The sequence below is a fragment of the Falco cherrug genome, chromosome 1, assembly GCF_023634085.1.
Source record: "Falco cherrug isolate bFalChe1 chromosome 1, bFalChe1.pri, whole genome shotgun sequence".
In the NCBI taxonomy this organism is placed as follows: domain Eukaryota; kingdom Metazoa; phylum Chordata; class Aves; order Falconiformes; family Falconidae; genus Falco; species Falco cherrug.
The window spans coordinates 47,474,754-47,489,313 of record NC_073697.1 but is presented as its reverse complement, the minus strand read 5'-3'; the positions used below and the strand labels follow the sequence as shown (position 1 = coordinate 47,489,313).

Genomic DNA, 14,560 nt, shown 5'->3' with positions numbered 1-14,560 from the left:
GACCAAATATACATGACCTTATCACTGCATTTCACCTGAAGTAAAATAAGGAGGACTCTCATGAAGAAACTTCTTGGCACTGCACAGAGCTTTCCTTCAATGTGATGTTGAGCAGTTGCTGTTAGCAGGATTGGGTACAGCTGGAACTGGCAAGGCTGCCTAGTCATACCCTTATTCTCCTTTTTCTACTCTAGCCACTTGACCTGCTAAGATAAAGCTATTTAGAGAAACAGTGGGTTAAGAATGGAGTGTCCAGGGAAGGAGGGGAAGAAACTAAAGGTTTGAATTAAATAAGACAACACTTCTACACAGGGTATCAGAAAACTCAACAGTAAGATATAAACTGTTCTGGTCCAAGTACAGCACACATAATTCCTCATGACATATACTTCATCACAGCTGATAGAACATGCCTGAATGTGGTCACAGTGCAGACAACAAACAGAAAGGACTTCCATCATCTTTAATACACAGGCAAAGCCTACAGAGACCACAATGTCCTATCTCAATATAACTGGGTAAGTTGCCACAGATATATGTTCATATTGGAGACAAAGAATAGCTGTGAATGTCTCTGGAGCACTGTTGGCCATGTTTATCTTGTGGGTTACACTTGGCCAACTCTGATTCAAAAATCAAAGCAGGTAAATTTTTCCCCCGCCCTAATACCAAGTAAGATTTACTGAATTGAGCCCTTACTGGCAACCCAGCGGATGTGAAAAGAGGATACTCTTTAAAAAAAAACAACAGAACAGACAAATATAGAAGACACAGCCCCCCAGTTTCCTCAGTACATTGGGGCTCACATGCTTGCAACATGAACTCCATAAAGCTGTATTTTATACAGCTGCATTTTAAAAACCGCTGAACAGGTGATACTCCTTAGCTGGCCTCCAGGATTCAGTTCAGCAGATTTGCAGTTACACAGTCGCACAGATTTCTCTTTTCCACCTGAAGAAGCAGAGTTTCTGTCTATAAGAGGGGGGAACAAGAGCAACATCAAAAAACAAGTGTCAGCACTGTAAAACTAATTAGGTCCCAAAGAAAAGTCAGTTTTACTTTTGTTCTAAGATTTGGAATTGATTGTATGAGATGAGGCTTGAGTTAAATATAAGAGTTACTGCTTACTGCTCTGCAAAATAATTTAGTTTCTGGATGATTAATTGGCATACCAACATGGCAATACTTCCCCTGACATGGAGAAATTCAGTCCAGTACACATTCATGTTTTTCACATTAGTACATTCAGTATATGTCTGGGCATTGTTATTTTTGTTTAAAGTTACTTTTCTTTCTTACAATCTTACTTTCTTTTTACAACTGCACAAACTGGAGCATAAGGTCTCAAGTTCATGAAAGCCTTAAAAAACCACCAAAACCCTGTCAGTAATTTTACTTAAACACAGACTCAAACAAAAAATTTAAAGTATTTCAGCCTGGACTCACTGTTGAAATTTATACAAAGGAAGTAAGGCATAACTTAATCATGGAATCATAGAATGTCTCAAGTTGGAAGGGACCCATAAGGATCATCAGGTCCAACTTCCTGCTCCTTGCAGCACTACTCAAAATTAAACCATATGATCAAGAGCGTTGTTCAGATGCCCCTTGAACTCTGACAGGCTTGGTGCCATGACCACTTCCCTGGGGAGCCTGTTCCAGTGACTGACCACCCTCTCAGTGAAGAAATTTACTTCTGTTTTAACTTCTGCTTCACTGTTGTTACCGTTAATACACTGTTGGAGTCTAAAATAGACAGTAGGTGCTGAGCTGGCACAGAGCTGTCACAGTTCAAATGCGATGAGATTGCTGGCTTCTTTAAGGAAAGGGGTCCCAAAATGGTGGAAGCAGTGGTCTCCCAGTTCAACTGGCATTCATCAGTATCAGGAAATCACTGCTGCCCACAGGGTTTTTTTGGAGCAGCACAGGTAGATTTAGAACTTCTCAGAGCTGGAGCTGACCAGAAAGGCCTGCACCCTCTCAGCCTACCTGTGCAAGAAGGGGCTGAGGACCAGGGAAGGGACAGAAGGGCTACATAAGGGAAATGTGGGAATCCTTCCTCTCTAGCACACACACACTTTAGTTTTTCTGGATGTTTGGAGCACATGGCTTCAGCAGATGCACTACAGAGCACAGAGCCATTTGATTGTATCTTCATCTCAGTTTGTCTATCATGAGCTGAAGCTGTATCTGAGAATCAGTCTGATCCAAGAGAGGATTTCCTCCTTGTCATGGGACACACTAGCTGCGTGAAGTCCACTCACCAAATTAATCTCCACTGGTGTAACCAGAAACACAAAAAAAGGGCATTATGAAGACTCTCAGCTCTAAATGCCAGTGAAATCCATCCTTAATCTTCCCATCTTGTGATTTTTGTGTGACATGGCATTGTCATGTGATTAAATGCTGTGTTTTAAAAGCTGTGTTATCCATTGACCCACATCAGCTAAAGACACTTAGAGCAGAGCTGGGCCGAAGCTTCCTGCTTAGTACCTGTCTTCTGAGTACAGTAAAACCTATCTATTTGTCACATTTTTTCCCCAGATAAATCACTAGACACAGCCGTGTGGTTCTATATTAAATCAGGTATCGCTTTTGATTGTTTCAGCTACTCTGCAAAACTGGAAAGATCTGATGAGACTTTGCCAATCACCTCAAAGACACTCAATCACTACCTCCTAACCATCTCCTTGACATCTTTTGCAATGGCTTGAATAAGGGAGGTTGACAGTATGCCAACAGCATTGGAGTTAAGCCCCAAGGCTGCTTACCATTTCATATATCTTTAATAACATTTTCAAGCCTTTGTTGTTACTTTCATGGGCACATCTAACTTAATATGCTTTGAATATTCCAAATAACCATTGACAGTTTAGAAAAGAATAAAGAGCAAAATGAATGGCCCCAAATACAGTTTTGCTGACTGTTTGTGAGCATGATCACATAACTATTTGCACAGAGATTTGTTATTACCCCCTGGTGGGTTAAAGCACATTTTAATGAAAAACCAACCCAGAAAAAAACCCAAAACAAAACAAACACTCACACACACATTCCCCTCTGGGGGAAGGGGGAGAGGGGGGGTGGCCGAGAGAGATTAAAAAACCCAAACAGGGCACAGTCCAGATTCTGAACCTACAAAAAAGCTTGTAAGTTCAAGCTAAAAATGCAGTTCCCAAGTTCTTTGAAGTTAATATACAATGTCCACTGGTTAACTCTGAAAAATGGGTTGGAATCTTGAAAATAAGTGTCTATAGTGCAGATTTACAGTGAACTGTGTAGCCCGTGGACTGGATCTGTTTTACAGGATTTGTTTTATGGCCTTCTCCCTGCTGGCCTCTGTCTTGAGCCACTTTTAGATGCAGCAGGGAGCTGGCTGTGAACTGGCTGAATGGTTTTGATGGTAGCAGCTCCCTCCTAGCAGAACAAGAACCTACTCTTTAGTTCATGATCAGAGCTGCACCTGCCACACAGTCCGCTTTGGCTGAGTGGTAAATTACAGATATCCCCAGAAAAGATTGCCCAGAGTTGGTAACTGCTGTTAAAACAACTAATCCAGCCTGCAGCCTGCTCCAAGGGGCCAGCAGCAACGAAAAGGTAGAAAACTGTATGCAGGGGGACAAACAGATCTGGCACACACATAGGTAGTAGCCAGCTTCTTAGAGGTGGTCTGTGACACTTTTCTTACTACATGAGCAAAAAGCAGCCAGCCTGTCAATCAGTAAGTGATCATCACATCAATGCAGGTTACAAACATGCCTAGTCTTGTAAAAGGAAGCAGATATAGCCTATGGCCCTCATAAAAGTGTGTGACCTATGCTAGAGTCAGTTTGCTTTGTGAGACACCATGCAGATCAACACAGGGCTGAATTAAGTGTGAAAACTCTTGAGTTATGCAATAAAACTATATGGTTCCCCCGTACAGAACTGCAGGGTGAGATTTGCAGAAGGAATTAAATGAGAATTTCCTCCCTAAGCTTCTGGGAATCCCTCCCCCTTCAACACAGTTAGGAGCTCCTTAGTCATCATCGAAAAATCATGCCTGCAAACAAAAGAGAGTTTTTCAAGGAAATTAGTGTCTCCAGTGGGAATACTAACAAAGGAAATTGTATTTTCAGGGACAGAAACATTTGCCCCGCTAAGGAGCAAAACAGACTAAAATAGTCAAATGTAAAATATATATGTGGCTGCAAGCAATTGTCTTAAAACTCCTAGTTTGCATCAAATTGGGCCACAGCTGAATAATAAAACTAAGACTTGAAACACGGTTCAAAGGCAGTTCCAAGTCTTCAACTATTAAATATTTCCATGTCTTTTGAAAACGTAGGCAGAATTCCTAGCTTAATGACTGGAATAGGCCTGTCCTAGTCCAGAGGTACTAAAGGATCTCAGTGTGGATTCAATTATTTAGATTTTAAAGTGGTAAGGAAGCAACAGGGTTTTTTTGGTGAGAATGTGTCATGGTGTCACATTTTCAGGCATGCTGTCCAATCTACAACTGTGAAAGTCAGTAATAGGACATTCCTCTCAACCGAATGTTTTTTGTACTCTAATTTCCTCTCCTTGGCAGTCTTTTATTTTTTAAAAAGTATTAAAATACAGTTGCTATGTTTGGGGATTTTACTGCTACTCCTGCTTTGGATATTTGTATTTTATAAAGCTTCTGTCTTGGTCTGCAAGCTGTAGTTGTTGTAAAGGTCACTACCATAGCCAGTCAACCAGAGAAGATTTTAGTTGAGATATTTTCAAATCAAGATCTAGAAATCCTGGTGAAAAGTTCAAAGGTTTGTAAAAGAAGAAAAGGTGTGCTAGAACTACTTTACAGCACAATCTGAACATCTTTTTTGAGCTGCATACAGTGCTCAGCACATGTATTCATTAACGAGATTTCTTTATGAAGAAGCTCAAAATACATTGGACCTGCAATTATTGAACAGATCTTGTTCAATTGTAAATGCGCTACATACTAATGTGGTTGTGCTGGAATGTTTGTTTGGGTTTTGTAGTATGTCACAATTCAAGTCATCTTCATTCCTGCACCTGCATTTTTACCTAAACGTCATGGACCCTCCCCAGAGTTACCTCCAACCATTCTTCAAAGATGCCAGTTTGCAGGCTTTGAACTGTGAGCAACCTTGACCACAGATTAGAAAATCAAGAAAGTTTGAGTACCTTCTGTTGAAAAATCTGTGTAAGAGTGTAGATATAGCACTTCAGCGAAAGGGAACACAGGTGGGGAGAAAGTTACCCTCCTGAGACACCAGTATCTGACAGCAGCTGGGATACAGCTAGTCACAGATTGCAGGTTGCAGCAGCAAGAGACAAATTCAACTCCCCTCACAGAAGGAAGATACCAACCTTGGCAAATTCTTCACACTGACTGCAAGCCAAACAAGTTTCATTCCCTATGCTGTTCTACTTTGTGGCATTTTTCATCATTATGAAATCAGAGCAATGTCAAAAGTATATACATGATGATGTTTCCTCCCTTAACTTCTCCCTATGGGTAAAAGCATATGCAGGGGAGTATTTTATTTTAGCAGGCTTTTTGTTTGAACTGGCTCTCTCCTTTTGGGTAATAAATATAAATGATGCTCTCACCTTACTCTCCCTAACATAAAAAAAAAAATAAATGTGTGTGCTCAGCATTTGGAATGAGAATAGAAACACTAATGGCTGTAACTCTGCAAGAGAAGGACAGAGGGCTGAGGACTGGTAGTTCACTCTTCCCTAAGTGGTCTTAGTGTCCCTGATACCCCAAGGCAGAATAATTCCACAGATTATTGCATAGAGAGATTAAATGTAATTAACCAGCCTCAGTTTAGAAGATAGAACAGTACAGTTCATAGTCTTATTCAAAATCCTTCCCTTTATCTACTTTTACCCACAGCATTTTCTTCCATATAAAAAAAAAAAAAAAGTACTTTAATGTTTCCTTACCCGTGTGTCTAGATTATATGCTGTCTTCTTTAAATCCTGCAGAGCCCTCTGCATGAACTCAAATGCATGGCAGTCAACACAGGGACGACCTAGGAGAGCATTTAGTAGAGCATCTAGTAAAGAATCATGACTATATGGCATGAAGTATTAAGTAGAAGAAATAAACAGTGATTCTGAGTATGAGGAAGAGCTACAGGAAAGAGTCCACAGAGTACTGATGTATGTATGCTTGAACAATCCAGGTTATTGTAAATGGTCCACCATGATGGTCCACACAGTCTCTCAACGACAAAATAATTACTTGAACAAATTTGCATTAAAAATTTTCTTCCTCCTTTATTGCTGTTTCCCTCATCCTTCTCTTGTCACAGTTCATAGTGTGGAAACACTAAACCCATAACTTGAGTCCTTTCTTTTGCTCCACCAACCCTGAGCACATTTTCATCCTCATCTTCACATTTTTCAGAAATTACCTCTGAAACCATGAACCTGTTCCTTGGAAAATCTTGTCTTCTAATCTCACAAACTTGAGCTTAAATAGAAACCTAATGGAATAAAATTGACTGCAATATCACAAAGACAGATCACTTAGTCTCTAACTTTAAATATGATACAGCTTTGTCCAAAGCTAGTAAAGCAAGGAGCAGATAAACCCAGTGCCCTGTCATTAGTGGGCATTGCTGATAAGCAGAACTGCTGCATTATGGACTAAATCCAGTGTTTGAGATAGTATTCTGGTATCTAGATATCCAGACTGAAGGTCACAAGGTTTGCTTTGCCTTGATTCTCATGTAACACAAAGCTGTGCCCTAACAGATAGCAGTACTGAGACAGAACAAATATAGACATGATGAAATGTCTTCGAATCATCAGGTTCTACATCTGCTCTTATTTGCCTCTCAGTGCCTGTGCCTCTCTGACAACTTCATAGGAAATACTGCACAAGTGAAGAAATTCTGAGCACAGGTTTAGTTTGCTCTTTGAGGTCTGGTAGGGAAGAAAAGATGAAACCTAGAGTGATGTTGGAAAATCCTGCAGTGTCTGTCAGCCTATTTTGCAGACACTTGATATTTGACTGATTACTACATGCCTCTGATAAACCGGAATATGAGCTTCCAGCTCATGATCTGTGTGGTAACCAGCAGACAGGAGTTCTGCCTGCTGGAGAAAAGGAGTCTGCCAAATTCTTTAACTGACTAAGAAAAAGAAAAAAAAGATCAAAAATAAACATTGAGCAGTATTAAAGACCTCCCTTCTTACTGTTGTACCACCACCCAACCTTAGTGTTCTTATATTTGCACCAGACAAAAGGAGAGGACAGCATTTTCCACATAAACAACTTGATACAAGGAGCTGTCATTATGACATAAAATAAACTCAACACTGCTCAGTAAAGGAGAATTAGGTGGTTGAAGGCTGCAAGACTAGGTATTGACAAAGTGTGCTTTCTTGGCATCTTCACTGAGAATTTTTTTAATAAGTGTATTATCATACTATGTTTTTTAATAAAAAACAACAGTATACATTACCAAGAATGCAAGATGTAATAAACAGTCAATGTCAGTTGTAAAAAGCAGGTCACAATAATGTCTCTGAAAAGCAAACAGTAATTCCTGGCATAGAAAGGGTTAACACAATGAAAGGGCTGTACCAAAGAAAAGTTGCAGAACCATGGCAGATTTCAGGAGAAGCAAGACAGCAACAGGCAGGAGACATGGGTAAGAGAGTGGAGAGCCTTGGATGCAGGAGAAAAACAGCACTGGTATGCTATCAGGTTGTGGGTTTAAAACAACATGAGCAAGACACATCCAATATCATTTGAATTATTTGGACAAGCTTCAGTGACATGAAGTCCTGCAACATTAAATCTACAGTACAAGCTGTATGAGAGGACTTTAGGGTGGTACATACTTTCAGCTGGTATGGCTGTTCCCGCTTCTTGATCAGATCTAACAGGCTCCGTGAGCAGCAGTGCAACCACAAAAACTAAAGGAACTGTAAGGACTGCTCTTCTCAGAAGGCACGGTGCCAGCATCTTGGAAGAGGTGCTTCTCTATTTATCAAGAGACATAAATAAGTTTGTGAGGAACATTACAGGTACAAGGGTTTTGTTACAAAGAACTTAATGTTCCTGATGGCTAAAACATTGGCAGCCTTCATTTGAAAGAAAAAAGTATTGGAAGGTCTAGACCATGGACACAAGTATTCTATACTTTTCCAGTGGTGCACATAAAACCCAGCTGAGAGAGAATGTCCATAGACATGAAGGAGAAGATCAGAAGTCTCTAGGCAGTTTTTGGTTTCATTTGCAAGCCAGGATGCTAGCAACTTTACCTGCTGTATGACTCCAACCTTTTGTCTAACTACACAGTCCCAGACTAGCACATGAATCTGGACAGCTGGTTCACTTTCAGACCTTGAGATCAAAACTTTAGAGATTACAGAGGTGGCTAAAATAGACCTGAACCTGGAAATGAGGTTTTTTACCCTCTGGCTTGCACCATCTTTTCACAAACATCATAACTAAAGGTAACCATTATATAACTAAAGGTAACCACAGATCATAAAAACTTACTCCTTTATGGAAGTAGCTGAAGGAAAAGATTTTTATAAAACCTCTACAAATTCATAGGCAGAACTTCTAATGGTAAATGCATCAGAACTCTTTGCCCTTTTGTTTCCCCTCCTAATCTGGGCTTCAGACCTTTATTTGCAGCCATCCATTTGTTCCTGAACATTGCAGCCAGGCCACACCATGCCCTGAACACGCACGTTGTACAGATTGGTCCAGCAACAACTCCCCTTCACACAGAGGGAGAATTGTTTTGTAAGTACACAGGTTTCAAATTAAGTATTTTCCTGATCCAACAGGCAAACTGTTCAGGACAAGAGGGAATGCAGGAAACTTGGACTGGGTCAAGCTGCAGCTGTCTATCAGAGACTGCAGTCCAAGCCTCGAGGATCCTGGCAAACTGCTAGGGTGGTTCTTAGTTCAGCTTAGTTTACCTTCCATTCCTGTACATTCAAATGGAAGAAAGAATCAAATAAGGTTAAGCTGTAGCAACACAATAAAATCCACATGAAAAATGTCTTTAGGTAAACCTGGGAAAGCAGGGCAACATTCTGTCTCTTCCTGATTTTTAAGTCAGTGCATACTAAGCAAAAGATGTTGCATAAGAACTCAAATCTGTATATACTGAATGCAAAAGTACAGCACTCCCGAAAACAGCTTGTATTTCACATTTGGAAGGGCAATAGAGGGAAGCAGGAACAGAAAGGTTTTTCCCCATCTTATCACAAACACAGAACAGAACAAGCTTGCTCTTCAATATATGCAATCCACTGTTTCAGACACAACTAATCAGATGCTGCAAATTCTGCACGAGCACTTGCAGCACGTGCAAACCAGCCATTCATCCAGGAAAGGAGCATTATACACATTCCCCTCCTGTGCACCTCATCCTAAACATAAGAGTAAGGAATGGTTCAGAAGCAAGAGACACACACATACATCTATACTCACAGATATATTTGAGACCAGACACACACAAAAAAAGATCTGGTAATGTAATTGCTATAACCTCAGAACTGGATTTTCTATCCTTCCCACTATTTAGAAGTGATCTGATGTGATCCTTTTTCTTACTTGAACAGTCCTTGAAATAAAGGGATTAAAATCGTAACAAGCGGGTTGGATTTTCTGTTTTAATTAATGGTGATCTGCAGTTAAAACAAGTATAGCCCAAGACACCAGGTTTTGCAACAGGATACAGCAGAGTATCTCTGAATAACAGTAAATCAGGGCAATACCAGCCTCATTTGAAAGTACCTAACACAGACGCCTCCCAATCAGTAGAAGCAGAGGCTATTCTCACAGGTGACTATGTGTGCCTCAATGGTTCAACAAAACAAAGCAGATCAGCTGTTAAACTTTTTCAGGCTACCTCACACATCACCCACCCCAGCACCCGCTCAGCTTCATATGTGAGCCCCCTACAAAACAATCTCTCCCTGAGTACAGCAATCACCTTAGATCACATCTAACTGCTGCCTCGTAGTTATTCCGTGGGAATTTGCTATCTGTGAGAAATAATCATGACAGGCTTCAAGGGTGGTCTCTCTCTGCAGTGCAACTGGGAATGAAGACAGATCTGTGCATGGACTTCTGTGAATGAGAAGTCACCCCCTCTAACAAAGGAAAAAATATCAGTACCTGATCTCTCTCTTGTCTCTGTGATGGTCTCTTTGAAATGGCCGCTGCAAACTGCTAACAGAACAAGTGCAGCATTTCTGAGCATGTGCACTGTCTCTTTTTAACCTTCTCTGAAAGAGGTTATTACTATGGGGAGATTTCTGCCATGGCAACAATGCAGAGCACTGCAGCACACAGCACAGATTTAAAGAGGAACAGGCTGTGTCTCCCAGGACTTGGGAAGGATGTTTCTGCTTCGACATGCAAGTTCCAGCAGCGACTTAACTGCTCCAGGTAAGGTTTTTAAAGCCGGGCCATTTGATTCATCCTCTGAAGCCCACTGAATGTTTTTCTCAAAGTCTGCTTAGCTGGATGTGGTGCCTGATTCAAATTGCTTCCCTACTGCCTGAAAATAACAACGACAAATGACACCTGCTTTATGGGCAACTAGGAAAAACCATGGGATCACACTCAGGAACTGCAGGACATGTCACAGGTGAGACTTTGGTGAAAGCCAGGAGTTGTTCAGTCCATAGTTTGCCATTTGAATGGTTTTGAGTTACAGGGATCATAACCACTCATGCCTGCTTTCCTGGGTGTTTCTGCGATCCCAGTCCCAGAGCTGCCAGAATGGCTGCAGGAGTCCAAACTGAGTAAACTTCACCTCCCTTTTCCAGCCTGCACCTCTGTTCCCCTTCCAATGCTCCACGAGCTGTACTCCAGAACAACTCTGACAGCACTTGTGCTGAATGCAATACAATAACGGAGTGCAGATGATAAAACACTTCTTTCAAAGCAAAGCTAAATTCAGGGGTCGCATCACCCCCTAAAACACATTTCCCATCACAAATTAGACACCAGCAGTTCTTGTTCCAGAGAGAATGAGCACAGCTAAGAGCAGGCACAGCACTGAGAAGCATGCACAGACCTTCAAAGGGACCGTGCTCTGTGTTTGCTTTAGCCGGTTCAATAGGGACTCAGTCTTAAATGCTTTTATGGTGAAAGGTGGGGGCACTCAGTGTCCACAAAGGTCAGGCACACAACCTTTATTGTTTTCATGAGCAGAAACTCCTTTTCAGAATTATGACTACATTGCTGGTTAACATTTTTCTTTTCAACATGCTCTATAAACTTTCTATCCTGTACAGCCCTAGGGGAATGGTTTGCTCCCATTAATTCAACTTTTTAAGTAAGATGTAAAAATTTCACATGCTGCTGTATGAAGTCACAGCATCCATAAGCAGAGTCAAGTGGGGATTAACTATAGTACTGTCATCCCTATACATCCAAAAACAGAGAGAAGGGGAAAATAATTTTTAGAAGCTGTTCTTCTGGGCAAACAAGATTTACCATTGTTCTTGCAGAGATAACCATACAGGATTTGGTCTGATTAAGTATCTGCCTATACACAAATTACAAACGCAGAACTTTATTCTCACACCTTGGCCTCTCTTCTTGAGAAATAACATAGATACTAATTCACTTACACACACACACATCGTCCCACCCCCCGCCCCCCCACCTTTTCTTAACCTGTGCTCCTGATCATTCCCAGTAAATTTTACCCTGTTCTCCCAAATCCTGTCATTTCTTTATCACAACAGTAACACCAAGCAAGCAAACCTTGGAAGCCTGAGTGTTATCACTGATACATTCTTCTAGACCCATGCAATGGACTTCTGACTCCCATTAAATAATTTTTTAAAAATCTGTTTCTGCCATTCTCAGCTACCAAATTCCTTGCTCTAAGCATATCATACCAGCTACTGTGATGTCCCTTCTTTAGCCTTGTCCTAAATCTGCTTGTCCTGCAACGAACAACTTGCTTTTTAGCATTTTAACCATATGTCGTCTTTAGGCACTTCTCCCCACTCTGTACTGTGCTAAGCACCATCTTTCCTTTTCACTGAAGCTAATATTTTGTCATCTGGAAAATATCAGTTCACCAAGAAGATCTTCTACAGAGGAGGCAGAAACCCCATTTTAGGATACTTTCACTTGAAAATGTTTTGAAAAAAATTATTTTGACACTTTTCAAACTGACAATTTCTGGCTTTCTGCTTCAAAATTATTTCCTTTTTAAACTAAGCTTAACACAGTAAAAATACATTTCATGCTCAGTTCATGAAATTGCAGAGTGTGAGCAGCTCTTATGTTAAGGGTATTGGGGAACATTCCCATGAGAACATTACAACACCAACAATTTCCTTATTTCCTTCATGCACAAAGCATGGGTGGTACAGATACTAGCCCAATGACACCCTGAAACTGGAAGTACAGACCAGAACTGGGACTACACAGCACCTAGCACCTGCACAACAGCCCTCAGTGGTGATTTCACTGGTGTGCCCAAAGTTGCAGTGGTGGTCATGTGGCACCTCTGGCTGAGCGTGAAAAGGGACATTTGGGTGAATGCTGGAATTCCCTGACTCCCCTGTTGCCCTGAGGGACCATTCATGAGGTAAGCAGAATTTATAGTCTCTTTATAATGAAGTTGAACACAGTGGGGTTTTTTCCATATCCCCACCAGCTAAAAAGCATCAAAGCACAGTTTCTAAGATTTCAATTTTTCATCTTGATAGCACATGTTTTTATACTGTAATATTTCTGTGGGACTGAGAGAAAAGCTTAGGCCTTCACCTTTAAATCTTTTCGCTGCTTGGTCTCTCCTTGGCCCTTAAATCTAGTACTCTGTCATAGCAGCAAACTTTCTTCCCTCACTAAAGGTAACAGATTCTGTCACTTCTCCTGCAGACACTTTTACTCTTTCTCAGAGTCTGCCCTCTAAATTACGGTAAAACTCCCCCCACAAGGTAGCATCTTGTCTTCCATCAAATCCTCTTTTAAGCTTTACCTCTGCTGCAAATCCTACAAAGCGATGCTGCCTGGCAGAGCCTGGGGAGGAAGCTGGCTGTGACTGCTGATGGTATGCAAATGTGCTCGTTATACCAATATCTTGCTGCTTCACACCTCTGGCTGAGTCCCTCTCTTGTCATCCCACCATAATACCGGGGCTGCGATAGCTCGAGGGCAGGGACTGTGTTTGCACTTGTTGGCACAGCACCACAAGGCTGGAGTGTTGATTGAGGCCTTCAGGCAGATGTGATGAATAATAATATCAAACCACCTAAAGCTGATCTCATTGCCCCACACTCTGATATATGAGCTATTCATAAAGCAAGACTCTTATTCTTTTCCTTCCAGTTTAAAGCTCTTGGGAAGTGTCAGAGTGACCAGATTAAGAAATTAAGCCGTCCTTTTTTCCCCAAAAAGGTCTCACATATCTTGGTAGCAGCAAATAATTGCAATTGTTCCTCCTTTCATTTTCCCTACCAGTAATTTTAGGAATAATTTCCTTGTCAGTAACTCCAACTCCTGCAGTCCCTATCTGTCTAAGTATAGCTCACCTGAAATCATTCTAGACCCCAAAAGTCTTGAGTTTCAGTGCAACACTGAGGCTTGGCTCAAGTCCAAGTCTGACTTTTCCACACAGCTCTTGGGGAGACCTGCATTGTCAGAATGACTTACTGCTCTTTGGATGAGATGCTAAACTGAGGTCAAATCTTTCAGCATCTCTCTGGAAGTTGAGAAGCATTTAAAAATCTCATGACAATATTCAGGAAGGGTTAGCATTAGCTGAGCTATCCTTGGCTTGCACTGTCCCTCCTGCACACATATCTTTTGGAAATAAGCTGCACTCCAAGCTGTGTTTGAGCTATTTCTAGGTACATAATAGTTTCAACTTTAACTAGTTTGCTAAGTCCACAGGGATGTTTTGAGTACTTTGCAGCAACTACACAAACACGCACATGTAAGAATGGGCTTTGAACTGGAGGGGGACCAACTGCTTTCTTTCCAAGCTCCCCATTCCAGAACCAGACTTCAGAGTCCAGGGGCCTTTTCTAACATGGGCAGCCTAGAAAGGTAAAGAAGAGATCTCTCAGCTGAGAAGCAGTGCACCATTAGCCATTTTCCTTGCAAAGGCTGCCTTGAAAAATAGCAACTGAGGAAGCTAAAGGAAATGAGATTGCTAACATTGGAAGGTTATCAAGGACTGGTTTTCCCCAAAAAGATGTTTATTATCTAAAGTCTGCACAAGGACTCTCAAACTTCAGAATCCAGAAGATTCTAATCGCAGTCAGGGGGCTCCAAATCCATTCCCTGCTCTAGGAATCAAGTCCTCTGCAGCTAGGACACCGATCCAGGATAACTTTTATGACACCAATACTTGGATCTCATTGATAATAGTTCTGACATTAAGATCTCTGTGATTTAATGGCCTAAGGATGATGTATCTTCATCCATTTACGTCTGAAAACATCATCTTTAACCCAAGTTCATGTTTACAAGATATGTACAAGCTGACAGATGCGGCTTCTCCTTTTTACAATTTTTTTCCTTTCTACAATTGCTGTGCTACAAATTGCA

At 41.2% G+C, this 14,560-nt stretch overlaps 1 protein-coding gene across 2 annotated transcripts; it reads right to left on the bottom strand.

Annotated features, from left to right (window-relative positions):
* Positions 1 to 448: 448 nt before the first annotated feature.
* LOC102060165 (neuropeptide-like protein C4orf48 homolog) lies at positions 449 to 13,792 on the bottom strand. 2 transcript variants are annotated; one of them, XM_055707956.1, is made up of 4 exons: positions 13,661 to 13,792; positions 7,852 to 7,993; positions 5,941 to 6,029; positions 449 to 972 (listed from the first exon to the last, which is right to left on the bottom strand). In XM_055707956.1, exons 2-4 carry the CDS (start codon positions 7,973 to 7,975, stop codon positions 901 to 903), a joined length of 285 nt encoding a protein of 94 aa, XP_055563931.1. In that variant the 5' UTR covers positions 7,976 to 7,993; positions 13,661 to 13,792; the 3' UTR covers positions 449 to 900. The 2 variants fall into 2 exon arrangements, with proteins under 2 accessions (XP_055563931.1, XP_055564002.1); XM_055708027.1 differs by lacking the exon at positions 13,661 to 13,792 and adding an exon at positions 10,154 to 10,264.
* Between the last annotated feature and the right edge of the window lie 768 nt (positions 13,793 to 14,560).

What these genes read in the sequence shown, in the direction of transcription:
- LOC102060165 (XM_055707956.1), bottom strand. Translation starts at nt 7,975, where the DNA reads ATGCTGGCACCGTGCCTTCTGAGAAGAGCAGTCCTTACAGTTCCTTTA. An exon ending in AACAGCCATACCAGCTGAAA is followed by an intron (nt 6,030 to 7,851) that starts GTATGTACCACC and finishes ATGCTCTCCTAG; the next exon opens with GTCGTCCCTGTGTTGACTGC. An exon ending in CATATAATCTAGACACACGG is followed by an intron (nt 973 to 5,940) that starts GTAAGGAAACAT and finishes CCCCTCTTATAG; the next exon opens with ACAGAAACTCTGCTTCTTCA.